Here is a 26,972-nt window from a genome sequence, read left to right on the forward strand (position 1 = left end):
GGAAAAAAACTGCAGAGTGAGCCCTCCTGCGTGTGTCTTTACCGTGAGGAACACAACTACGGGAACAACGGTTCCGCGTTAACCGTTGGTCGGAATTATTTTGTTGAAGGATCGGTGAGAAAATCCTAATGTGCCTCCATGCTTGTGGAGATGTAGATGAAAAAATAAAATCTAAGACATTTAAAGACAAGAAGTCGACGTTCAGTCGCGGAAGATATGGCTTCACGGAGCTACGGCGCCTGTGTCCTCTGTCAGAGGGCGGTTGTTGTGAGGATGATGTGCAGGGTGAGTTCGGTTTGTCTGTCATTGAACGCAGCATCGTTGGCATGGAGGTCAGAAAGACATGATGTTAAAACAGAACTGAGAAAAAATAGAGAAAAGCGTACTTCGATAATGTCAAGAGTAAACTAAATATTCATTTATCGCATTCCTTCAGTCCCTGTTACTTTCTCCAATGTAACAGTTGCCTAGTTTTTGACTCGGAAATCTATTTGTATATCATTTAAATTAGTATTTATTTGATGTTATTTGATAAAATATTACTATAATGCTGATAGATTGCCTGTATGGTATTTTTTGTTTTCGTCAAACACCTCTATGGGCAGAAAATGTTAGAATTTCTGTCTGAAACAATTTATTGTGAAAGGTACCCTTTTATGCTCATTTTCAGGTTCATACTTGTGTTTGGAGTTTCTATTAGGGCATATCTGGATGCTTCAATGTTTAAAAACACATTATTTTTTTCACATACTCTGCCTACACTTACCTGTTATTCACCCTCTACAGAGGGTGCTTTATAGTATACTTGTGACATCTAAAATTCACATAAATCCTGACGGCTTGTTTAAAGCCACAGTTTTTGAGTTTAGACTGTGTGTATTTCTCTTTGTATTGAGTGTTTTGATACTCTTACAGTACTTTTATAATACCTTTACCTGCTTTACACTAGGAAATCTATGAATCTGACTTTTTACAATGTGGGACAACCTTTAAATAAAGATACCTTAACTTTTGTGCAAGTGCTGAATCCAGTCCTGTCACTTAACACAACTCTACATCCTCCAAAACAAACAAGCTTCTGAAACACTATGGTATGCTTTCTTTTAGTTATTTGGTGTTAGCAATTGTGATCTCTCTATGCTCTTCATGCAACACGTTTGTTGGGGAGGACAAATAAAAAGATAAAATAATTTAATGCAATATATGTATCATACATATATGGTGATGAATTAATTTATTATTAAAAGTTCAGAGTGTGTGAATTAGTGAAGAAATCAGAAATAAAAAATGCTTAGATGGACAGATTTCAAATGAATTTCCAAAGTATTGGCTCTTAAACTATGAAATGGTTTGTTTGTCCTAGTTTCTTGTCTTATTTTTGCTTTATTAAAAGATGAGCAGAAGGCTGGTAAAGAGGTGTTACAGAAATATTTCCTTTTCATCCTCAGGGAATGAGCATGGCTGCACACCCGCTGTCCAAGGTAGATATCCTAAAACAAGAACCACACAGGAAGCACCCAGGTGTGACCAACCTGAAAACTCTGCGCCTACCTGATGAGCTCCATATGGCTGCACAGTCGATTATTCACAGTATGTTAAGTTATGAGTTATGTGCCTTTCAGTTCCAAAATATTTTTGTAGCTTCACCATGCCACTCCTCAATTCCTCCACCTGTAGGAGCTCAGGTGCCTCGGCTGACTGACCGCACTTGCAGCCTCACAAACTTCCTGTGGAGCAGAAAACGAGCCACCGAGGACTCGACTCTGAGGAAGAAGGCTCTGAGCATGGAAAAAGAGCTTTGGGAGAAAGCAATGGAGAAGAGAGAAGGTGGGTGACACATACATTTTAAAACATAATTGATGCATAATAACTGTGAAGACATTATATAAAGAAGCAATCTGAGGAAAGTAAATGTGCTTTATATTACAGTTATAGATGAAGAAGCCCTGGAAGACCGCATCAGGAAGAAAGTGCTTTCAGAGCTCAGAAGAACCACATATCACTGGAAGCCCATGAAGTAACCTATAAAGCAACAATTTTATCTACATATTCTTTGATCTGAATATGTAATGATGAGTGCTCAGAAACAATCTCAAGTAATTTAACCGCTTTCTGTTGGAGAAAGAGCATTCTTTTTCCTTTTGTTAAGATGTATGGCATATAGAAATACAGTATGATGTCAGTCAAACCATGAGAATCATAATTTCTTTTGAAACATAAGAATAATATTATCAAAGTATTGTGTACCTTAATGGATCAGAAGGAAAACAAGCCTTTCATATGCACACCATGCATTTGAAAGGTGTAAGCTTACCGATCATACTTATCCATGTTTAAGCCTACAAAATCCAAAAAGAAAGAGCATTATTGACCCAACTTAAGACTTAAGATACAAGTCTTATTTTTGCCAACGCAGACTAAAATTTAACATTATAAACCTTTTATATGAGGTAAATGTATGTTGGAAACTCATTTTTCATATTGACACCAGCTTTATATAAAGGCAATTTCCCCTCGGGGATCAATAAAGTATTTCTGATTCTGATAACATTTAGACACTTAATTTCAGTGTTTCATTTTATGTTGGTATATCAAGCTCTGAACAAAGCCAGAAGAGTAGTGAAAGTGTTTGTCTCTCTTTCTGCAGTGACTTTCTGGAGCTTTTTAGTGATTTCTGGTGTTAGATTTTAGGATGTGGATGAGTTTCATTACAGCTCACTCTCTGTGTTTCAGGTATGATGAAGAGTTAGGTGTGGTGTACATGGCGGCTCGACTGGCTGGGGGCTATGCAGCAGTGAGGAGAGCTATAAACGAGGTAATGAATGAGTGGTGGAGATCAGGTGACAATAGCAGGGCCAGTTAACCCAGATCACGAAAAACATGTTTTTATTCGTATAGTGGCAAAGCAAGGGAGGATAACAGAAGAAATGCCTTTATTACTGAGGGTTATGACCCCTGGTAGTGTTAGCATGCCGGATGCCTTATTCTGTCCTAAATTACCTTTTCGTCATTTCAGATAAAAAAGAGGGATCCCTCTTTTGCCCCTCAGTCTCTCCTGGATTTTGGATCAGGCCTGGGAACAGTTGTCTGGTGAGTGTAAAACACTGCTGCAGCTTGAAGAGAGTTTTCATGTGAATTACCAGACTGCCAACTCTCTCTTTCTCACACAGGGCGTCACACTCGTGCTGGGGCGACACTCTGAAGGAGATGGTGTGTGTGGACAGCTCTGGGCCGATGAACATCCTGGCAGAGCGACTTCTCAGAGGTGCACTCACAAACATCCATATCAGTTTTGATTTCTAACCTTTTTGTCGGGCTTCGGTCAAAAAGTTCAGAATATCAACATGGTCTTTTGTTTGTGGAGCAGGTGATGATGAAAACGCTGAGCCTCACATCAAACATGTCTATTTCAGACAGTTCCTCCCTGTCTCCCCGAAGGTAAACCCCTTAGTTTTTATTTCAGAAAACCACAGTCTGTGTTCAGTTATGTTTAAAGAAGCAGTGTGGAAGATTTAGGGGAATGAAAAAGTTTGTGACCAACCATGTTGGACACAGTCAACCAAAGTACCAAGCACCTGCCAGAACTTTCTCATGTTACAGCTAAAAAGTACACTAAAATATATGTCTGAAAACATTTAAGGAGAGAAACAGGAAATCCAGTTACAGAATCATATCCATAATCTCGCGTTTGATCAGCAGTTTGAGAGAGCAGAGCAACATGATTTATTTCACAGATTATCTGTCTTATATACTTTAACGTGAATATACTGACAGTTTCTGCAAATATTACTAAAAGTTTTATTTTTAAAAGTTCACAACCACAGTCATGCGCTTGTCCCTTCAGGTGCAGTTTGACTTGGTGACTTCAGCCTTCACCCTATCAGAGCTTTTCACCGCAAAGGATCGAGAGGAGGCGGTGTTAACTCTGTGGAGAAAGACAAACTCATACCTGGTTGGTTGAAATCATTTCAGAACTTCACCTAAAGATGATCTTTACGTCTTTAAACTGCAAACACAGTGGACATGTACTATCTTTTGTGTATAAATTACTATTACTATAATGCTTGCTTATCATATTATCTTATAGGAAACCCTATCATATTAATATAACATTTGTTTATGTTATTGACATGTTCTTTTTGTATAGGTGCTGGTTGAAAACGGGACTAAAGAGGGCCACCAGATGCTTATGGAGGCCAGAGACACTTTATTGAAGGTATTCAAATAAAGCAAGATAAGACGGTACTTTAAAATCTCCATGGTGAATTTTGTTAGGTACTTTTGTGTTAATTATTTGACACAAATAATAGAAGCAGAGTGTTGACTTACAGTTCTTTATCTCCAGAAACAAGAGAAGACTGTTCATGACACCAGGCCACCGTCAGTGTTTGCTCCGGTACATTTAAATCCAAGCTCGTTTATAATATAATACCGTACATTATCCAGTTGTGTCTCAGTCTTCTTGCATCTTTTCTAGATTTTTTTTTTCTTTTCCCAGTGTCCTCATGAACTGACATGTCCTAAACTGACCAGTGAGTCCATCACACCCTGCAACTTCCAGCAGATGTACCACCCTCTGCCTCTGCCCGGGGTAAGACTAATCTCTGGATTACCCACTATAGACAGTATACGTCCTAGAAGTCAAACGTTGAGCAAGGAAGGTCACTCTTTACCTCAAAAATAGTAGTTTAACAAAAAATCTCAACACAAATTAAATTTATGAGCTTTTTACAGACCTTGCAACTGATATAAATTTCCAAGAAAGCAAATAGGTGAATCTTAAATTAATATTTTTGTGTCAAGTCGGTCATTTTGTCAAGCATCTGTAGGTGGAGCTACTTTCTGTGTTTGCTCAGCCACATTATCATCACTGATTGAGGTGATGATATTGTGCAAAACACAATAATAACAGGAACTTAATCACAACTGAGTTGCTGACAAATTTATAAAAATTTTATTAATTTCTACTTAAAACCAGGAAGTCAAATCATAAGTATATTCCAACTTTTTCTGTGTTTATTTTTCAGCACAGTGAGCAGAAGATTGAGAAGTTCAGCTATCTGATTGTGACTCGGACAGAGGCAGTGGAGGCAGAAACAGAAGGTGTGAACTGGGCCAGGCTGATCGCGCCAGTGCAGCGCAGATCAAGACACGTCCACTGTCGAATGTGCTGCCCTGATGGACAATTACAACACATGGTGGTGACAGCAAAAAAACACAGCAGGTAAAGGTCCTGCATTACAGATACAGTTTCTAAGTGGGAGTCAAAGCTTGGGTTTAATTTGTCCCAGAAATGTGGCTCAATAACTGTAAGAGACAGTATTAGGAGTATTAGAGGCAGCAGTATTTGGCATGTGGCAGGTGTTTCATACCTTGCCTGTAATCCATTTTACACAGAGATCACACAATAGGGCTCCAACAAAGTGCCTTCATTAAGACACCTTTGCTTTTTTTTACACACAACCACATAGCGGCAGCATCATGCTGCTCCAGTGTGTGATTTTTAGATGGCATGGCAGCGTCCCAGAAGCACAGGTATGAAACACAACAGTGCCATCCTCTAGTGTGACATACTGTAAGACATATGCATCGGCAGTATTTTTATAAAACATAACAATAGCATGACATTGCAATTACAACCATTTACCATCCCTGTTATATAGTTGCTGAGAGTAACGAGCTTTTGGACCTCATTGTCTCCCCAATTTACGGACATTTTCGACTTCTATTCTTCTTCAAATTAGTTGTTAACTGCTGCTAGCTGCTTTCTAGATCTCCCTGCAGTGTCTCACACACATAGCACATCATCAAAACATTACACTCATCCACGGTCCCGTCCTGGCAGCTGTTCATTTTACGGAGACATCGATTTGCTGCTGTTGTCACCTGCGTTGCTGTCTTAAAGGCGAGACAAACTTTGGTGCATTCCATTTGCTCAAGGACGTCCATACTTCTGATGTCCCGGTCAGAAATTTCATATGGGACTCTCTGAAGTCAGATTACAGATTCTGGAAGTCGGAGAGCCCCTACCTGAAAATCCAATATGGTTGCTGTGCACATCAACAAAAGTGAAAACTGAAGTATTGTACTGTTTTTTATCACTTCAGACCTATTTGTGTCTCACTTACAAAGTCATACACACAGTCCTGTCCAGCTTCTATCTGTGAACATGTTCCAGTGTTTGCAGGTGCAAAATACAGCGTAATGCATTGTCCTCAACTGATGGTAACAACATCATGGTTATCTGACTTATCCTTGACTGCAGTCAACTCTGATCTGACATCATCCTAATCTGCAAATTTGGATTTGAGGTAAACTGAACGCACATTCCTCCATTTGGCAATAGTACCTTTTAAAAAGAACAGCGAGGCGAAATAACAGCACAAAATTCCCACCTTGAACAGGCAGCCTAAAAGGGGCTTCTGATACATGTGTTGTATTTATTATTGGAGGTATTTTTTTAGATAAATGTGCATAAATATAAAATGGCAATAACATTTTAATTGAACAAAATAAGCCAAACTTCTGAAATGTTAAATGTTTTTAAACAAAAGCAGCACTGCAAAACTTTTCTGACATAAAATTGTCTGTAATTGGCATCAAATAATAAGGAAACAAGACCACAAATCAGACATTCAATGCCATTTTTTGCAGTAGTCATTTTTAATAAATGGTGTCACAAACGCATTTCTGACTCCATGCCAAAAAAGTTTTGATACCCAGTCCTTCTGACCATTATAGTCAGATGCTGCTTTTATTGGATTAAGCTCATTGGTTGTTCAGTTCACATCCTCAGATCGTGGCATCTCTCAGTTTGACTGAAAATTGTGTTTCATCTCCTTCAATCAGAGATGTGTACCGCTGTGCCCGGACCAGCGACTGGGGAGATCAACTGCCAGTGATTCAAAGAGTCGATGACGACGTCCAGAGTGACTCAGAGTGATTATTCGGCCAGGAAGAGACGCATTCTTTAGACTTTTGAAACAATGGAGACACCCTAAAACTCAGATAAGCCTGTTGACAAAGAACTCACTAGTTTTTCATTCAGCAGAACTTTGTTTCCTTACTGGAGTTGTTACCGAGTCATTTAACAACCTTTGATAACTTCGATAAAATGTCACAACGAAAGTACTTTACCCAGCTTTATTGTGCACCACCTTCAACAAAATCATAGTTCACTTCATGTAACAAGCATGCTGCAATTTGGACAGTAATGTGATATTTGAAAAGTCACAAAATGGATGATAGGACATTTCCTCTTGCTTGTTTTAGTGCTTCAGGTAAAAATTAACAATCTGGAAAAACATCATCCCTGTTATATATACATCTGTGGTCATTGAGAGAAGTGGATCATCTTGATGTGGACCTTGAAATTTTACTCATTTGCCATTTTTGTTATGCTATGAAGTCCATCAATGACTGAAGATCAGATCAGATCCCAGTGCAACCTAGATGTACACACCTGTATTCACTTCCATTGATTCTATCTGACTCTCAGTAAACCGCATTCATAAACTGGTCTTACGTGATATTTCAAGCAGTGCTCAGACCCATTTGAGATCTTGAGTTCTGATTATTGTAATTCATTAAATACAAACACACAATCACAGAATATTTAAGGTCAGCTTTCAACTCCCAACAATCTCTTTCAGGGCTGAGGTCAAGTCTGGGTACTTGTACTCATATCCGGCCTCTTGAGTCCTCTTTGGTATGACTTTCTGGCCCTGTGTGAGGACCACGGCCCTCTCAGAGCCCAGTAGGCTGTTCATGACAAAGCTAGGCACAGGAAAAATAGTGGGCCTCCTCAGGAGCCGGCCCAGTTCTTTAGTGAACTCATAGTTGGTGTTCAGCGCAGGTGCAACTCCGTTTAACACTTGTGGTGCTGGCGAGGGAGTGTCGGCAGAGGGCTCCAGGGCATGGGAAATAATTCCTGCCAGGTCAGAGACGTGGATCCAGGGGAACGGCTGTCTTCCTGACCCCAGAGTGCCACCAAGGCCAAGCCAAAAGGGGAGCAGCATTTGCTTCATGGCACCACCATCACGGCCCAATACTGCCCCTGGTGGAGGGAGGGAGGAATTAATGTTTAAAACCGTACTAGGAAAGATTTACGATAAATAAAAGTTTTCACCAGCATATAAAGCTCCTACTTTCAAATGCAAAAACAGAAATAAAATGAATCAGTCTTACACCTTCACTTATCACCCAAGACTGTGCAGGAACATGTATACCAAAATAAATATCTGATTTTAAAGAACATCATAACAGTAGTGAGACCTTAACATTTAGAAACTGAGCATAACAGGGTTTCCCACACATTAATTTATTTGTGGCGTTCCAACATGATTAAAACATCTGCTGTCACAAATGGATATTTCTATTTTCTAGCTGGACTATTCATCAGGAGTGCAATAGGATTATGTGTGTAATTTGTTTTTTCATAGCATCATACTGTTGGAGTGCAGAGCACACTCTGAGCAAAGATGGAGCAGAGTATTAAAATTTTACATATTGTGTATAAAATATGCATAGTGACAGCCCTCTAAAGGTTGAAACCTGGCTATTCAAGGTAATCAAGTGATGTTCTCCCAGCTACTTATACTGCTGATCCACTTGTTACCTGTAATGCCTGTCGCTTCCCCCTCTCTTTGTGCATGTGCAGGGGGCAAGGAGGTGCTGTGGATCAAGAGGCAGCACGATCGGGTGGCTGGGTGTGTCTTAGGCCCCCACCGCCCGTCCCATTTTTGATACTTTTTCCACATGCCAGGGAGGAGACACTCAAGCTAAAAGTGGTTTTAGTTACTCTTTCAATTTTGCATTAACTCAAAAACTCCTCTTATCCTTCAATCTGATCTGATCAGATTAGCTGTGAATGGAACAGATCAATTATCCACGCCACAACTGAAAAACTGCTGCTGAGGAAAAAAATAACTAATCGAGAGCTCAACCTGCACTGCGTTCATGGACCCACAAAAACCTCTGAAGTTAGAGAGGGGACACTGAATGACAAATAGGGATGCAAACGTATTTAGAAGAAAAACAATGCCACACATACACTCTTATTTTTTGGGAAATGCTGTAGAAACTGTTCACAAACAGCAGTGAGCAAGTGCTCCAACCCTAGAAAAACTGACTCACTATTATAATACATTTCTCATTGTCATTGTCCTTCTGTGAAAAAAAAGGGAAATCTGTTGCACAAGAGCAATTTGTATGTAACTTTCTGATGCTGAAATACATGGTTACTGGACATTAAACTTTCTACTGTAACTTCAAACGAAATGTGAGCTTTCTTATACCAGGCCTGATGACGACTTGTTTGGTGGTTTTAGTCACATTTTCAGGAAGAAGTGCAGAAGCCTCCCACTCTTTCACAAGTTTGGAGAGGAGGTCAAATGGCGTCCAGTCACTGTCTTCTGTATACTCAGCTGTCAGACTGGGCCTGTAACAAGCTATGGGTCAAAAAGTAAAGAAATAAGTAAAGTAATAAATACACAGTACATATCACTTGCCATTAGCAGCAAATTATTAGAATATTAAGGATTTTTTTCTGCAGAAACTTACCCACACCTGAAACCAGAACCCAGGAGTGAGGGGGACTGGAGGAGGTAGCAATGGCTTGAGCCAAAGTTTTTGTAGTGTCGATACGACTGGAGAACAAATCCTTTTTATAGCTTTCATTCCACCTGAAACCCAAAAATAAAACAAATCAGGTGGCAATCCAGAACCCATGCAACCTCATTCTGAACAAAAAATTCATTATCAGGGATTTGTTCCCATTTAACCACATGAGCATTAAAAGTCAATGTCTGACGCTGGACAATAAGTTCTATCTCGCAGTGATCCCCAAAAGCACTGGATGGGGTTGAGGTCAGTGCTTTCTGCAGGCCAGTCAAGTTCTGCCATGCCAAACTGGGAAAACCTTTTCTTAGTGGACCTGGCTTTGAGTACAGGATAAACAACTTTCCCCAAATTTTCGCCACAAAGTTGAAATCAAGAAAAACTAGCTAGCTCAGTGACACACCACATTTTAGAACAGGGGTTTACAGAAAACCTTTTGGCTATTTAGTGTATTAGCGATTGGAGAAAAGAGTTTGGCTGTATGCAGCTGTCACTCAGGCTGTTTACTTATTGCTCACCATCGTAGTGGGTTCATCAGATTCTCTCCAGCCAGGTTGACAGCGCCCTCACATGGTGGGAGGCCATGAGACTCTAACTCACCCTGTAGAATCATAGAGAGGAAAAAAAGTTTATAAAGAGATAAGTAATCTGCACCAAAAAAGCTGATGTAAAAAAGATTCAACAGACATTAGAGTAAAAAAATGCTGTGATGAATTAGGAGTTTCCCATGTTTAAAAAATGACCTTGGTCCTGACTGTTGAACTACAACTCCACATTAACCAGAGATCATACCCATGTTATCTTCCCTGGACCAGGCTTGCGAGATATCACTGTGACCTCATGACCCTTGTCCCTGAGCATGCGAGTCAGTTCACGGCCTACAAAGCCAGATCCTCCTCCTGAGAGGCAGAAAAATATGAAGAAAAGCACATTTATGCAGATGAATCACAGATGCACACAGAAGCCATTTCCCTGTAGCTCCAGGAGTGCTGGAGTATCTAGAGTTAGAGAATTACTAGAGTAAATATGTGGATTTATATAGGATGATAAAAATAAAATAAAAGCATAACTCTCTATTACAAGTCATGGATAAAAGGAGGACTTAATGTTACATAAAACAGGGTGTTTGGTTTTGAAAGGGGGTGAGGACAGTGTGGCTAAGATTTGAATGCGACAATAAATCTTTACATTTTAGTGCAACTATCACAATTGGTAGTTTTCATACACACATAGATAAATGTTTGTCCCATCTGTTTTGGGGTTTTACAGGAATTTAAAAAAAACAGCTACCAATATAATCAAAGAAAAATCAAAAACACTACAAACAAGACATACAAAAAATATAAACTGGAGAGTATGGTAAGCATTAAGTAATTAACAGAAAGGGAGAATGACAAACTTTATGGAAGTCAGGGTCTAACATAACTGTACTATGAAGATTTTTGGTGAGTTCCCTCAACAAGTATTTGTTTACATTGATCACCTTATCTTTTCATTAATAACATATTGCATTTTTTGGCAGTTATAATAACTGTGGATGAGAGAAAAGACAGATTAGGTCATATTTGAACTAATGTTACTAATACATAATAATTATTGTGCTGCATAATAATGTATTGACACAGTTTATTGGGTTGTTATTACTTTATGGTTGTCACACTAAAAGCTTCTGGTCGCTGAATGGTGCGCACTGCGCATGCGCCACATACATGCTTACAAAACAGGACTTTAGCAAACTTAGCTTAGCATAACAATTAAACAGCACAGTGACAGTTCTCCGGGTTTAATCACGTAGCTAGCAAGCCTTTTGACTGTGACTTTATGGACGAACATTAAGCACACGTAACTTACTTAATACCTGCTCAACTCATTCTCAAATTATGCCTGCAACGCTAACATTGGCTAGCAGTTAGCTAGTAACGTTATGTCACATTGACCTTTCCGAAGCAACATTTGAAAAAGTTTTAATTGTTAAATAACTTGCATACCTATTAAAACTCTCATGGTGGGTCAGTTGCCGCCGTGTGACTGACACAAATCGAAGCCGCTGCAGGTCACACTGTTTCCTTACCACCGTTACTCTGCGAGTGACAGTGACTTTTGTGTCTCGCCTTTTTTGGACCAATAAGGTTTCCGTACACGGCAGATACGTCATTTTATAGTTCAAAATAACTATTTTTAAAGAACAGGTGGAATTCAGTCACCAGCAGTTATACAGGCTGCACACACACACACACACACACACACACACACAACTTTTGCGTCATCTGCTGAGAGCAAATATTGGTTGTCATTGTCAATTATTGCTATTGTTCATTAGATGGCTAAAAAATACAGAGGAGCAATATATGTGGATCAGTAAAGGAGAATAAAAGAAAATGAAAAAAAATGAACTCTTTATTACAAGCTATGGACAGGTATGCAGGGGCTTGTTAATTAAAACATAGTATTTGGTTTTAGGAACAAACTTTCGTACACACATTAATAGATTTTTGTCAGCTTATTGATTTGATTTGTAGGGGAAAACTCAGCCACCAAAATAGTAACAGACAAAACACTCAATAGATATAAAATGGGGAGGATAAACAGCAGAAATAAACAAAAAAGAGAATATAACAAACATGATAAGTCACTTAATGATTATCTAGCACTGACAAAGTTGTGTGATGTTGTATGTTGACTGTCATCGTAAGTAGTGATACTGAGATTGTTGAATCTCAGATGCGGAGATCACTACTGGTTATTACTCTGGTTTCCAAAAAAAAAAAAGGGGGGGGGGGGGCTGTGCGGCACTTCTTCTGCCACTAGACGGCAATACCTGTGACCAATCACACCTGAAGCACTTTTTGCACTTACTAAGAGTTTTTTCCTTAAGTCTAAATTCTTGCTTGTGTTGTACGTCGCTTTGGATAAAAGCGTCTGCTAAATGAAATTGTAGAATTGTAGAATGATAACTCAGGGTTTGCTATTACAGCAAGAAGATTTTTTTTAACTTAATCTTTTATTAGATAAAATGATTTAACATTTGTTTGCTGTCATTGTTAAGTACAAGTTTCTTGTTATATTTGATTTCTGTTCTCTATATTTTATTAGTTTATAATAATGTTTGTTTTGCACAACCATGCTCCTTTGCTGGATGAATGACATATGTTCGTTCGTTGCAATATTTCAGCGGAAAAAAAATGAATGATATTCATGCATTAGTGCGATCATGCTTTACTATTAGAAACATGTGTTTTTAATATGCTTTTGGCTCTCTTTCAGCCTTCAGCGCCAGACCCGGAAGCTGTTTGTGTCCCGACAGCAGACACGTGGTTTTGATGAGGCGATAAATTGAGCCTCAGCTTCATTAACAGTCTCTCTTCCTTGTTGCGGTGATGGAGGTTACACATGCTACGGCGCAGGGCCAAAAAACAACCTGCGTGCAGCTTTATTGACGGTAAATGTTCACATTTTGTATCACAGTAGCTTGTTTATGTCGCAGCTGGTGTGTTTATGTATCTGTGTGTCGCAGTTTGGTGCGTTTATTCCTGCACAGATTGCCGTTGTTAGCATCGTGGCTTCAGTAGCTACAAACAGACCGCATGGTCTGCGCTAATGAGCAGTTAGGCCGACAGTATATAGCTCACATCGACGCTGACCTAATTAGTAGCTTGACTATTAACCACGTGTTTTTAAACTCTTGCTTTTTTTCTTAAAGACACGCTGTGCTGCATTTTTGCATGGATTGTGCATTAACAAAATGAAAAGTAGTTGTGTGCACCTGGCAGGCCTCAATCATTTTACCATGATCATGCACTCAGTCGCCTGTTTGTACGGCACATTTAACATTAATGCAAAAGTCATGTAATAAATCCTACTTTCATGAAGGTTATCTTGTTTTTGTGAGGTGTTGATGCAGCTGTGGGATCATTTTAGAGACGTCATATCAGCAGGTGCTCTTTTGTTTATCCCGCTTATATTTATTAGGGTAGGCTTAATAGTATAACGCATGGCCTTCAACATTTTTGACTTTTGATTTTTGAAGAGAAAGCGCAGGGAGTCAGGCAGATGGCCATATCGGCACCTGTCTTTGTACCTGTATTTGCTTTTTCGTAAGATGAGAGGAAACTTCAATTATTTGTATTTTCAGACACATTTTAATTTTTGAAAGGAGAAAATATCAAACAATTTTGAGGACCACCTTCTCGGAATTGCAGGAGAAGGGGACCCCCTTTTTGAGGACTGAGTTTCAGGGGTTATTTTTCAACCTTTAAACAGTGTTGTGAAAAAAAAAATTATTATCTTAATGGAGTGAGAATTTATTCAAAAAGTGTTTTGTTTGAGTATTTATCAACTTATCTGGCAGTGGAGTGTGGTGTCATAATATTGCTAGGAATCATTTGCACCTTCTGCATACTGCCATCATCCTGCCATATTGCATTCTGGGTATTGTGGTTGTTTTTTTTTCTACCTGCATCTGAGAAAAGCACCACCTTTTTAATGCAAAGCTTTAATTCTGTGGTCAAACCTTAATGATGAGTTGCATGTGAGTCCGTGTTTCACCTGAACCTCATGATTATTCTTTCACTGCACTGATGGGTTTGACAGTACAGACACTAGTGAGGATGTTTTGTGTTGCACACTTAAGTCTAACCTGTTGTGTTTTCTTTGTAGGATATAAGAGCTTGGATTTGGATGCATTTTCATAAGGTCAGTATCTGCTTCATTGTTTGATGCATGAAAGATGTGCATTACTATTTACTGTTTAACATGATTGTACACTCTACATTCTCGATCAGCACCAAATATTTATTTTTTTATTTTACAGGTAATGAAAATACAGCATCAATTTCTGGATGTCCCATGATAGATAGATAGATAGATAGATAGATAGATAGATAGATAGATAGATAGATAGATAGATATAGTGCAACACCATTTAAACTCTGAAATTCACTTTTAATAAAGCTTCATGTGTCTAACTTGAACTGTATTGTAGAATGTTTACTATGTTGGAAAAAATAGGCACCTGATGACATCTTCAGTATTTTTTTTTTTTTTTTTTAAGCTGTGTAAAACTGGATATTTGATGTGGTCTACAAAGATTTAAAAGCTGTCTGAAATAAAAATGAATATATAATATGATGCATGTGGTTCAACATTTTTTGTCTGTAGAACTTCAAGTCTTGTACCAAACACTTTTGCTTTACTGAACAATAATATATTCTAAAATATGAAAAGGTGTATAACGATGTATAGTACCATGCAGAAGCATTACAGAAGCAATTTGTCAGTGCAATAACACTAAGACTTGACTAACTGAACTGTTGTGCAACAAATGAAAATGCTGTTAACGGTCAAGTAATTGCAGAAGTGAAGGGAGGAAAAAAACAGTTGACAGACTAAGACGCATCTAAACATTGACAAAGGGACACACTCTCTGTAGAGTCAAGATTTCACATTTTCATGTGGTTTATTATAGATGGCCCAATCTGGGTGCAGTTTGTACAAAACTCTTCAAACATGTCAGAACTTGGATGAGGAGGGTGCAACAGTGCCAGCTCCAGATGTTTTAAGAGGAAAAGGTGACCTGCCCTTCACAAGTATTGCAAGTGTGTTTGAGTTCTTTACTAGTAAAAATAAGGGTCATGCACCAGATTCTGTCCAGATAAACACTGAGTTGGTTAAGCTGTAGAAATGGATGTATTTTGTGTGAAGGGCCAAATGGGCCACATCTTAGACCCCTTTTTAAGTCTATATAAACACATTGAAGAGGTTTATAACTCAGTGGAATGTAGTTGCTGTAAATGTTTCAATGTTTGTATCATTTATCATATATGCTAAATGGGGCACATAAAATAAAGGGACACCAGTTAAGAAATTACATTTTTTTCACAATATGTTCAAGTACATGTTGCTGTTTTTCTTTTGAGTGTTATTCTCTAACTTTTACAAAATGTGACAAAATAAAAATGGGCTATAAAAATATTTACAATTCTAGTATACATATCAGGTACAGTTTAATTTCTTGTTCCTGCACCCCTGACTTCCAGTCAAACTTTCTTCAACACAATCAACAAAGTACAATACCTGATGGTAAGCTGCTAGCTGGGCTTTTGGTTTAACAAATTCTCAGAGCACTCTTACATATGCTCAAAGTTCATTCAATGCTTATCTCCCATTTTGTAATGTTGTAGGTCCTGTGCTGTTTGTGGAGTCAACATTACTGAGTCCCATAGTGTCTTTACTCTTTTTGGTCCCTGAATGGTCTAATGATGTGCCCTCAAATAGCCGAGCCATGAAGGACAAGCCATTCTGCTTGATGTAGGACTTCCCGGCGAAAGTGTAGAGGACGGGATTGGCACAGCTGCTGATGAAAGCTAAAGCTGAAGTCACTGCGCGACTGGATTTGGTGATATAGTCCAAACTGCAGATAGATAGAACATTTTAGATCACACCTACAACATATGTTTAAAGAAAGTAGTCTTTGAGTTTCGCAGCATTCTTGACAGCTTAATTTAAAAATCCTCCTCTTAAACTAACTGACATAAAATACGATAAGGAAATAAATGGAAATTAATTAGCAGACCCCCTGGTCGCTAATGCAGTGATTTAAATGAGACACAAAAAAGTAACCACTGGAGACACAATTCAACAACAAAGAGACACAAAACATTTACAGCCAGAGATGCAAAAAAAAGTTGCAAGCTGACACAGACAACTACAAAGAAACAACAATACAAAAAAACACAAACATACAAAAAGCAACTACAAGGAGATAAACACAAAACTACGGCAAAGAGACACAATAACAACAGTGAGACACACACAGACTACAAAAAGACATGAAACATACAGAAAACTACAAACATGCAAAAAACAACTACAAAAGACACACTGACTACAAAGAAACAAAATGATTGAGACAAAATTACAATAAACACAAAATAAATACTAAGGAACACAAAGCAACTGACTACAGAAAGCAACTACAAAAGACAAAGACTGACTACAAAGGAAAAAAATACAAAGAAGCACAAAAAACTACAAAAAGACACAATGACAAGACGTAAAACACAAAAAAGTGACAAAAAATACAAAGAGACTGAAAGCAACTGCAAAGCTACAGAAAAAAAACAACTACTAAGAGACACACAACAAGAGATGCAAAACCACTACAAAGAGAGACCGTATGATCTATCAGTACTGGCTTTTTAACGTAGAAAATAATTATTCTGATGGCTATTTTACTTATTTTTTGATTGTCTGTGAAACCATCTTTTTGTGAAAAAACAAACAACTTTTAATTACCAACAGTATAGATTCATATACTTTTTTTTTTTTAAATTGCATTGCAGTCTCTAAGAAATGCAGTTTCTTGAAAGAAATCGTCAAAAAAAATATCTTTGGTTTTATCAGATGTATGTAAATTAATCATCTTTTCTCAAATGTGCCATCAGGCAAAACCCTTATCTAATGTCTGGTTTTAGATTATTAGGGTTTAGTGCCTTACTTTGACATTTCTGGGAAAAAAAGCACAATTATACACAAAAAACTACTTTGTGATGTAGTGCTGTTGCTTATGTGCAGCTCTAATAAATAATGAACATTTCACCGAAAAATACTTTTGTTTGAGAGGTTGGGTGAAATTGGTGAAAATCCTCAGTTACTCACTTTTCTCTTACAGGTGAATCCTCCGGATACCACTCCGCTGCCACCTTAGACAGACCAAAACATTCTCATTGTTTATTCAAAAGATCAGATAATTGTTCCAAACTCAGAAATGTATTTCAAGTGATAAGTGATGCTGTGAAAATGCCCTCACACACCTGCATCATGTTGATAACATGGTACGGCAGCCAGAAAAGACAAAATGTCACCACAATGGCCAGAATGAGTTTCTCGCTGCGGACCTTTCGGCGGAACTTGGTCTGCCTCAGGCGTCTCAGGATGAGGATGTAGCTGGTTATGATGACTGCATAAGGAAGAATGAATCCTGCCACTGTCTCTAAGGCATACTGAAACCTCACCTGCACAAGGGGAAAACAGTTGTGTTCACTGTAATGATTACATGGATTTACAGTAGACATGACAGAACCTGACAAAACAGGACAGAGCAAGATGAGAAAACATGAGTGTTCATTCATAAAACAGAAAGACTTTACAAGATTTTGCCTTTCAAGTGAAAAAAACTGATTTGGGGGTTTAGTTACTCTTTCAAAATCTAAATAGCCATATCTAGAGTCAGTGCTTGGTTTGTCCATTCTGGGCTCCTGTAGAATTAACATGGCAGACTCCAGGGACAAGGACCCTCTCACTATGTAGGTATAAACTGCACATTCTAAGGTAACGAAAACACATTATACACTGAAGAAAACATACTTATTTTATTTTTCCATTTATTTTAATATATCCTCCTTAATCCTACACAATATGTATACATTTTTAGTTTATCATTGATTCCAGCTCTAAAAGCTGTGACGAGTCTGGAGACCAAAAGAGAAGTAAAAAAACAAAAAGTGGATGTTGAATTTGTCAGGTGGCCATATGCACGAGTCCAAAGGGCTTTTGATGAATTACAATATAAAATAATGAGATTAAATACAGATGTGAAAAGAAATGTTAGTAGCAGCCCTAGTCTACTTACATGTCGAGCCAGTGTGTGATTGGGTGCACACACCAGTCTTGTTCTGTTCTTCTCATCTTTGTCCTCTCTGACGTCTCGAAACACCAGTGACGGGATAGAAATGACCATCACCAGCACCCACATGCCTACAATCACCCTCCTCACAATCTTCCTGCTGACCTTGGAGGACACTCTCCTCGAAAACACCACAGCCACCAGTCTGTGCAAACTCATCAGTGTGATCAGAAAGATGGAGGCGTACATGTTGGAATTGCACAGGTAGAACAGGCCTTTACACAAGGCGTCACCAAAGACCCACGTCTGCTTGGCCAGGTAGACAATGAAGAAGATGGTGAGGGCCATGAGAAAGCCATCAGCACACGCCAGGTTGAGGATGAGCAGGGTGGTGACGGAGCGTCGTCGGATGCGAGCTAGGATGCTCCAGACAATGAAGAGGTTGCCAGGGACGCCCAGGAGGAAGACCAAGCCGAGGATGAGGGCACCCAAGGTGGTGGAGATGTCATTGCTCACAACGCTGTCATCCTCGAGGTTATTTGGGCCAGGAGTGGAAGACAGATAACTGACGGTGGTCATAGTAGAAATTTTAATCCTAAGGACAGGAGACAAAGTTAGGGCCTTAAAATGTCTTTCGAGCAATGTGAAGGGCATTAAGTTGAAATGAGTGTTGGGAAAATGATGAAAACATCTCTGAGCAGAGAACAAGATCAGCCATCATTTAAAAGAGGCCATAAATGATTGTTAGTGTCTTGTTAATGTTTAAAAAAAGGGTATATGGTGTATGTCACACTAGAGGCAGATGCTGTTGTGTCACAGAGGCTTCCAAAATGCTGGCATGCTGTCTATAATCACACATTGGAGCAGAATGATGTCATGTCAGAGGCATAAAGCAAGGACCTGTTAGCTGCTCTACAGTGCAATCTCTGCATATAAAGGGCTACAGTTAGCCTCACAGCCTTGTGCTGGAAAATGAGTTCCAGATTACATCACATGACTCACCTGATCAGTTTCCTTTGCTGTTTGTTGTCAACAGGTTCTCTGTGTAATCATATACAACATATCTTTGTGGCATCAATGTTGTTTTCATATTACAACTTAAAGCTTGTGAACACACCAAAATTGGAGGAGTGACTATTAACGAGCACATGAATCCACTATTGGCCTTGTTCTGGCCGAGGTCTCCAGATTTAAAAGCTTCTATTTCATTCACCATAGCAGGCAGCATGAGCAGGACTCTACTGTGACAGTGCGTTGGAAAATTAGGGCCATAATGAGCACTCTGACTTAGTTTGTTCATTTTCACCCATCACTACTCTTTGCACAAGGTAAATGGTTTTTGGACATGGGTCTTGACAAAAATAAAAATATAATACCCTAAAGTTTTATTTTCCCTAAATAGAGACAAGCAAACTTGTGGATGCCTTTCTCATGACTTTTTAGTATCTCTTGGGAAAGTTTTTCATTGTTTAGACATATCCATATAATAATTCTGGGTAAAGATAACACAAACAGTGGATTTTTTTTTTTTACAAGAAAAAATCATGTACATGCATACTTTATACTCACTCTGTCAACAATCTGTTGATCATTGTCAATTATTAAATGTTACTGGGGCAGAGATAGAAATCTTTGTTGCCACAAATGACATTTTCTCACTTCAGTCTTCTGCACACTTTGTCTCATAAAGATACAGGATGTTTTTTTTTGGTAAAGTGCGCAATAATAGCGGATGTAGACCTACTTTCAACACTGATAAAATTTGAGCTGAAGTATGCTGAACAGAACTTATTATTAAATGTATATCTCCATATTATTAGATGGTTATCTCTTTTGAGTTCTTTCTGAAAATAGCTATTGCAGTTTTCAACAACCTGCTTTGATACACTTTTTGTTTTTTTTGTCAGCCTTCGATAAAACGGTTTTCACAAATGTCCACCCAAGTGTGTGATGCCAGGTGGTAAAAATTGTGGTGATTGAAGAGGAAGCTACATATAATGCCACACGGTTGTATGCCTCCATGCCAACAGTCAAGTTGCACTTGCAGTTTGCAACCACATTTCTGTAAAAACATGGATCCTTCGCATACATATTTTCCCCGACAGCACAGAAGATCTATACAATCACAAGTCCAAGGTGGGCACCCAGGCTTCTGGAGTTATGGTCCAAACCACCTTTGACAATCAGTTCATTCTTGAGGCCATCTTTAGATACTGCATTCACAAATGTAAGGTGCATGATTACAGTGACCCTGACCTTTAAACACTAAATACTTATCAGCTCATCACTGAGTCTAAGCGAATGTTTGTGACAAATGAAGAAAATTAAGAAAGAAAAGTTAAGAAATTCCCTCAAGGTGCTCTTGAGATATCATTCTTTCACAAGAATGAGACAAATGCAAAGTCTCTGTGACCTTGACCTTTGACCACCAAAATCTAATTAGTTCATCCTTGAGGCCAAGTGAATGTTTGTGTTAAATTTGAATAAATTACCTCAAGGTGTCTTGAAATATTACGTTTACAAGAATGTGCCCAACATACAGATGGACAGATGGACAGATGGACAACCCAAAAACATAGAAAAGGGTGATAGAAGTTACCATTACAAAATACTGTGCTGGTAATGTGGTTCTTTCAAATGACACCTTATTTGGATAGTGATGTTCTGAAGAAAATAATGCATTAGTAACTGGTGATAAAATATTTTAAAATATCATTCACCAATGATGCACAAGCTGTTTTCACAATTAGGGGCTGGCTGCCACCCTGACGCAGCCTAAAAAATATTCAGACCCTGTAGCCAAATTAGCTCAGAGGCAGCATGCTAAAACACGCCAAACACTACAAGCACTGCGTCAGAGAAGAACAGTATTTCAACACAATCTTTAATTTTACTGTCTTGTCTTGTCCCTTTCTCTCTCACTATCGTTTCACATGGAAAATGATGCCATCCAGTGCAGAGGTCACAGAGGGTTGACCTTTAAGGAAAAGATAGTTAAAGATCCCAGACCAACCCTGATTATCATTATGGACTAATATACTAAAAAGAGATTTTAAACATGAGTGGGATGGAGAGAGGTTAATTGGTTCAGAAACGATATGATTGCCACGAAACCACATTTGTGAGAACGCAACATCAAGCCCTTACTTTCTGATTAAGTCCTAATTTCCTTGTTCTGGTCCCACTAAAGCTAACTGTTTATTTTCCCCTGATGGCTGTGAACCAGAAGGAATGAGTAAACAAAAGTCTTACGTCACTAGTGGAAAAATGCTACAGAAAGCAGAGTCTAAGCAATTAACTGATGCTGGCAGGTGATCACATTGTTTCTTAGACAATAAAACTGTTTAAAGTTTTTAATGAAACCAGGTGTCATAAAGTGTCATAAAGACAAAAAATTGGCCTGTCAGTTAAGATAAAAACACAAACATCTGCAAATTATGAACTTATGCTGCAGTTGAAGTACAACTTTAATGGACAAACTGCACTACACCCTTAAAATTGAAGTTTCAAGTTAGAACCAAAAGTGAGACTTCATGATGATGCTATAGGGCAGTGGTTCCCAATTTGTGGGTTGCAGTCCAAAAGCGGGTCCATTCTGAATGGACCACAAGTGACTCATGAATGCCTCAAGTTTGTAAAAACGCCCCTTTTTTTAAGCACAGACCTACAGACTTTGTTGAGGGCCTTATTTATCACATCAGCCTATTGTTTCCAGTACAGCAACTATTTTATTGCCTTGTTCTTGGCACTATTTGGCCTATTAAGATTGTGTTTTTATGTTAGCAATATTGAAGCAATAATATGCACTTTTTAAGTTGCAGTGCTATTTTTTTTTATATTCAAGTTGTTTAAAGAACCTGATTAGGTTATTTGTGAACCTTTAAGGGTTCTTCTTTCAAGGTTCCACAAAGAACCTTCTATCTCGAGGTTTCTGAAGAACCCATGCAATTTAGAGCTTTAGAAAACCAATACAGGTTCATGCACATAATTCCCAAGGAGCTTTTACTGGTTCTATCACAAACATTAAAAAAAAAAAAAAAAAAAGGTTCTTAAAATATCTGGATTGGTTTTTTTTCTTTTCTTTTTCTTTTTTGTTTTCCATGCTTTTCCACTTAAATCATCAGCTCTGAAGAAAACACTGATGTAAAAAAATGTCTTAAAAAACTTTTAAACTTTTAAAACTTTTAAAACCCTTTTAGACATAAAAAGGTTATTTAAAGTGTGGAAAGTTCTGTAAGGTGTGACCTAAAGATGTATTTGTTCTCCCTTAAACAGCAAAGAGAGGTTCTTAAGCATAAAAAGGTTCCCCACAGCATTTAAAGTGTTTCAGAGCACGTGTGTGTAAGGAGAAAAAACATTTGATAGAACATTTAACAACTGTCAGACTAAAGAAAGAACTGTAAAATAATATGCAAGAGAAATCGCCAATGGAAAAACACAAATTATTATCACTGTAAAGTACATCAAAGACATGATTTTTGAGCATATTAAGCTGTCAAGCTTTTGTTGTTTTTTGCTGCCTTGTTTTTAATCTGTTGCTCGTCTGAAAAGCACTTTGTACCCTTTTTAAGAAAAGTGCTATATAAATAAAGTTGTATCACTATTTTATTTAGGTTCAAAAACAACAAAACAAAACCTGAATAGACTTTTGAAAGAATCTGAAAATCACCACAACACAGCAAATTACTTGCTCCTGCCAGAAACTGTTTGCCAATAAAGAAATAGCAATCTTGCAGTCCAAAGTTTTAAAATAATGACTCACAGGTTTGTAATAAATCTGCTAAGTGTACATAATCAAGTCAAGAAAAGTAAATTATTATTCTAAGAGGCAGATGCTAGTAAGGAAATCTGAAGGAAAATGTTAGTAAGAGTCCTAAATCAAGTTTTCCACTTCAAAAGTGACTGACCTTTCCAGGACTTGATGTCTCTCTATGGTTTGTGTCAGATTCAATTATTCCTCTGCTGCTCTCCGCTCTGTCTGACAGTGTTTCCCCTATGTGACAGTCTCTGTTAGCTCTGTTCATAATAAACTGAATCACATCCTGCCCTACAGGCTGTAACACGCTGTGGTTAGAGAGAGGGAGGCACAGAGGTGTGTCCTTTCTTAAAACTCTCTCTCCCTCCCTCTTTCTCCAGTGTTGTATGTTCAGCTCCATATAAGTTTCTAATCATGTGGAATGTATCTCAGGTGTCTTTGATATGCATTAGGGGTCTTTTTTGATATCAACAAACGCACATTTTTTTCGAAAAAACATGTCACAATGTCATGTATCAAAATGCACATTCGTGTATCCATTTCGTTCACTCTCTGAGTCAAATGTTGCGTAATCTTAAGACACAGGGGAGTATAGGTGATTCAAATTCTTGCACAAGCTCCCTGTGTCATGAATGTCGGGCACACAAGCGCAAACACGCATACAGATAGCACACACGCACATCAAAACTCAAACTCACCAGTTTGTACAAGTTTCTGACTCTGACAGGAATGTTGCTTTTTCAGAAAAGACAAAAAGGAGACACAAGAAGAAGTCCAAAGACGAAGACTTTATCCATTTCGGGAGGGGTTGCTGAACATGCATAACCTTGTTCAGTGACATCATGGCTCACATTTATGCACTTTGCATTGAACACCAATAGACGACTCTACGTGATAGCTACCTGTTAGTTACTGAGCCAGAATGAACTAAGCACCAAACACCAAACAGTTTATCACTTTGAAATCCTGATTTAAAAGCTATGTTTCAATTAATCAAAGTACAGCCTAAACAGGTGTTTAAATGTGGTGGAGAGTTCTGCATATGTGAACGTTGTTTAAAGCCTTTTGTGGCTTCAGAAGGTGTAAAATCTAATCGATTGCCTCAAGTGACATCCTCATCTCTGGCAATGTCATTAGTTTTGCAGGCATTTGGACATTAATAAAAAAGTTAATGGATCAATAAGTCATGTCATCCACTGGGTACCATGAATATGTGCACAACATTGTGTGGCACTCTGTTGCACAGTCATTATTGAAATTGCAGTCTTGACCAAATCAGTGAACAGACTTTCAGCTTGCATCATGCATTTTGCGAGGTGAAAAAGTAAAAGGGCTGGGGGGGGGGGGGTTTAGTCAGAGGCAGAGCACAGACCACGCTTACTACCCTTCGGGGAGATCACTTTGGGACCTGGCTAATGAGGCTTTTTTTTCCTGAAACAAAACATTTAAAGGAATACTCCACCACCAAAATTACCATTCTTGTATCAAGTATTCACCCCATGTTACAATCATTTCCTGAGGAAAACTTTCTTGCATTCCTCCACTGTGAACTAAGAACCCAAAAACAAAGAAAATTCTTGATGAGTTGAAATAAATGGGGTCTGTGTTTCATAACACCAAAACTACAATGATCAGCCAAAACATTAAAACCTTTCACAGATGAAGTGATAACATTGATCATGTTGCTACAAAGAAATGTTTTACTGGGAAACCTTTGGTACCGGCATTCATGTGGATGAATTCACTTGACATGTTCTACCCTGCCCAAGTACTACGTGCTTCCTGAGGGCAGTGGCCCCCCTGGCAGGACAACACACCATGCCACAGTTCAAGAATGGACAAAAAGCTCAAGGCATCGACCTGGTCTCCAAGTCACCTACATCCCAATTTAATGGAATATCTGTGGGCTGTCCTGCTACCCCAGAAGTACCCCTGATCCACAGTGGGGCCTGCTTGGATCAGACTTAGCTCTGACCTGTTGAGGCATGGGTGGAAGTTCTCTGGGGGTTTCCTGTGGTGTCTGGCACTGGGGCGTTGGCGGCAAATCGTTTGAGTCCTGTGGATTGCAAGGTTTGGGTACTAGTATGTCTTATGAATTCTCAGTGAGATTGGGATCTGGGAAATTTAGAGGCCAGGTCAATGCCTTAAGCTCTTTGTCACATTCCTCAAGCCATTCTTTAGCATTTTTTGAGGTATGGCATGGCGCATTGGTCTGCTGGGGGTCCACTGCCTTTGGGATGTGACATTACCATGAGGGGGGGTACTCAGTCTGCAACTGTGTTTGGGTAGGTAGAGTGTATCAGGAGACCTCCACATGAATGCCTGGACCCGAGGTTTCCCAGCAGAATACTGCATTATGACAAGATGATCAGTGTTATTCACTTCATCTGCCAGTGGTTTTAATGTTTTGGCTGATCAGTGTATTTCAAAACTATGAGGGGTGGAAGTAAGATGTGATAAATTGTAAAGAGATTTGATTGATTTAAGGCGTATTTGATGAAAACAGTTGTGATATGATGAAAACAGATTCATGTTTTATCATTTTTCCCATCTTACATTCATCATTCATCACGACTCCCAACCTTCAGGCCATAGCTTTACTTTGTCTCATCTGGTCAGGTAACCCCTGGGGATCGCCCAAAAGGAACTGGAAAGAGGGATATCTGGAGTGCCTCGGTCAGCCTGCGAACCCTATCTCTCTGTGACCCTGTAACCCCACTCCAGATAACAGTTGAAAATGGATGGATGGATAGATGGATGGATGGATATTCTTTCTACTTATTGTAGAAAGGACACTTTTTTCCTCTTGTACATTTTAACCTATTGCTTTGTTTAAGGGCGCCTGTAAATTAAGTCTCTATAGGTAAAAAGGGCGTGGCTCACTTTCTGAGCAATTAATGTCACAGTCCAAGAATGAAGTCTGTTTAGTCATCACACACACACACACACACACACACACACACACACACACACATAAACCCCACACATACAGAACATATCACTACAACAGAATAAATATTAAAGATTCGGTGTCTCCATATCAGCTCAGTTATAGTTATTAATTCAGGTGATATTAAATTGAATGTCATTACACATATAGAACCATGGAATAATTCATTATTATAAAATGTTAAACAGTTATGAGGTTTTCACCTGACAACTGTCATGGTTATAGGTTTTGAGTTATATTGTGGACTTTGTTTTGGGGTTTTATGTTTTCCAGTTACTCATGTTCTGTTTCCAGCTTTATCTTTACAGTATCTATTCTCATGTCATGTCTAGTTTTACCCCCTGTCTTTGTGTTTCCTTGATTAGTTTCACCTGTCTTGTATCAGTCTCATTTGTCCTTCCTTGTTAGTCTTCCCTGCATACCTGTCCTGTTTGTCTTTTTTGCTCCATCCTTGTGTTCCCTGCCTCACCTTCATTTGTCCACTGTTTTTTCTCCAAGTTCACTGTGTCCACCTACCTCAGCTGTGAGTGTCTTGATTAGTGCCCTCTGTGTACATATACCTGTGTGTTCCCGTTTGTTCGTCTTGTCAGTTCATCCATAATCCTTGCTGTAGTCCTGCCCTGTTACCCTTTGTGTTACCTTTGCTGTAATTCTACCCTGTGTTTTCCTGCGTGTTGCTGCCGCCGCCTTCACCCGAGTCTTTAATTGTTATCCTGGTCTGTTTCAGTTTATTTTGTTTTTATTTGCGTTTTTTTCTGTACTTTGTGTTTTTGGTACCCTCTTTGTTTTTCTGGACTTCATCATCAGCATTAAATGCACGTTTTTTGTTTGCGCACCAGTCTGCTTTTTGTTCTGCATTTGGGTCCTCATCCAACCTTACCCCTCACAGCAACGCTGAGGTAGAATATGATTAAATGTCTCCATGTCTGACAGCTGTCGCCCATTGGTCTTTACGGTTCTATAGAAAACCTTCACCAATTACAATCACTATTTTAATATTTGACTGTAGAAATTAAACAACTCAA

At 38.7% G+C, this 26,972-nt stretch overlaps 3 protein-coding genes and 1 long non-coding RNA gene across 4 annotated transcripts; 2 read left to right on the top strand and 2 right to left on the bottom strand.

The window, feature by feature from the left end:
- The first annotated feature begins 78 nt into the window (after positions 1-78).
- mettl17 (methyltransferase like 17) lies at positions 79-7,124 on the top strand. Its single transcript, XM_042498324.1, has 14 exons — positions 79-285; positions 1,449-1,590; positions 1,678-1,827; positions 1,930-2,017; positions 2,734-2,815; positions 3,017-3,090; positions 3,171-3,265; positions 3,368-3,438; positions 3,845-3,952; positions 4,148-4,216; positions 4,346-4,396; positions 4,499-4,591; positions 5,028-5,224; positions 6,850-7,124. The coding sequence occupies exons 1-14, from the start codon at positions 217-219 to the stop codon at positions 6,941-6,943; spliced, it is 1,383 nt and encodes a 460-aa protein (XP_042354258.1). The 5' UTR covers positions 79-216; the 3' UTR covers positions 6,944-7,124.
- On the bottom strand, positions 6,866-11,719 carry sdr39u1 (short chain dehydrogenase/reductase family 39U, member 1). Its single transcript, XM_042498323.1, has 6 exons — positions 11,607-11,719; positions 10,411-10,517; positions 10,137-10,219; positions 9,562-9,683; positions 9,297-9,449; positions 6,866-8,056 (listed from the first exon to the last, which is right to left on the bottom strand). The coding sequence occupies exons 1-6, from the start codon at positions 11,620-11,622 to the stop codon at positions 7,629-7,631; spliced, it is 909 nt and encodes a 302-aa protein (XP_042354257.1). The 5' UTR covers positions 11,623-11,719; the 3' UTR covers positions 6,866-7,628.
- Positions 11,720-12,979: 1,260 nt separating this feature from the next.
- Positions 12,980-15,675, top strand: LOC121951546. Its single transcript, XR_006106396.1, has 2 exons — positions 12,980-13,057; positions 14,275-15,675. It is a non-coding gene; the product is annotated as an uncharacterized LOC121951546 (long non-coding RNA).
- Positions 15,044-23,235, bottom strand: ltb4r2b (leukotriene B4 receptor 2b). Its single transcript, XM_042497912.1, has 5 exons — positions 23,149-23,235; positions 18,248-18,836; positions 17,430-17,630; positions 17,275-17,318; positions 15,044-16,027 (listed from the first exon to the last, which is right to left on the bottom strand). Exons 2-5 carry the CDS (start codon positions 18,818-18,820, stop codon positions 15,772-15,774), a joined length of 1,074 nt encoding a protein of 357 aa, XP_042353846.1. The 5' UTR covers positions 18,821-18,836; positions 23,149-23,235; the 3' UTR covers positions 15,044-15,771.
- Positions 23,236-26,972: the final 3,737 nt, after the last annotated feature.

Source organism: Plectropomus leopardus, chromosome 12 (genome assembly GCF_008729295.1).
Source record: "Plectropomus leopardus isolate mb chromosome 12, YSFRI_Pleo_2.0, whole genome shotgun sequence".
NCBI lineage: Eukaryota > Metazoa > Chordata > Actinopteri > Perciformes > Serranidae > Plectropomus > Plectropomus leopardus.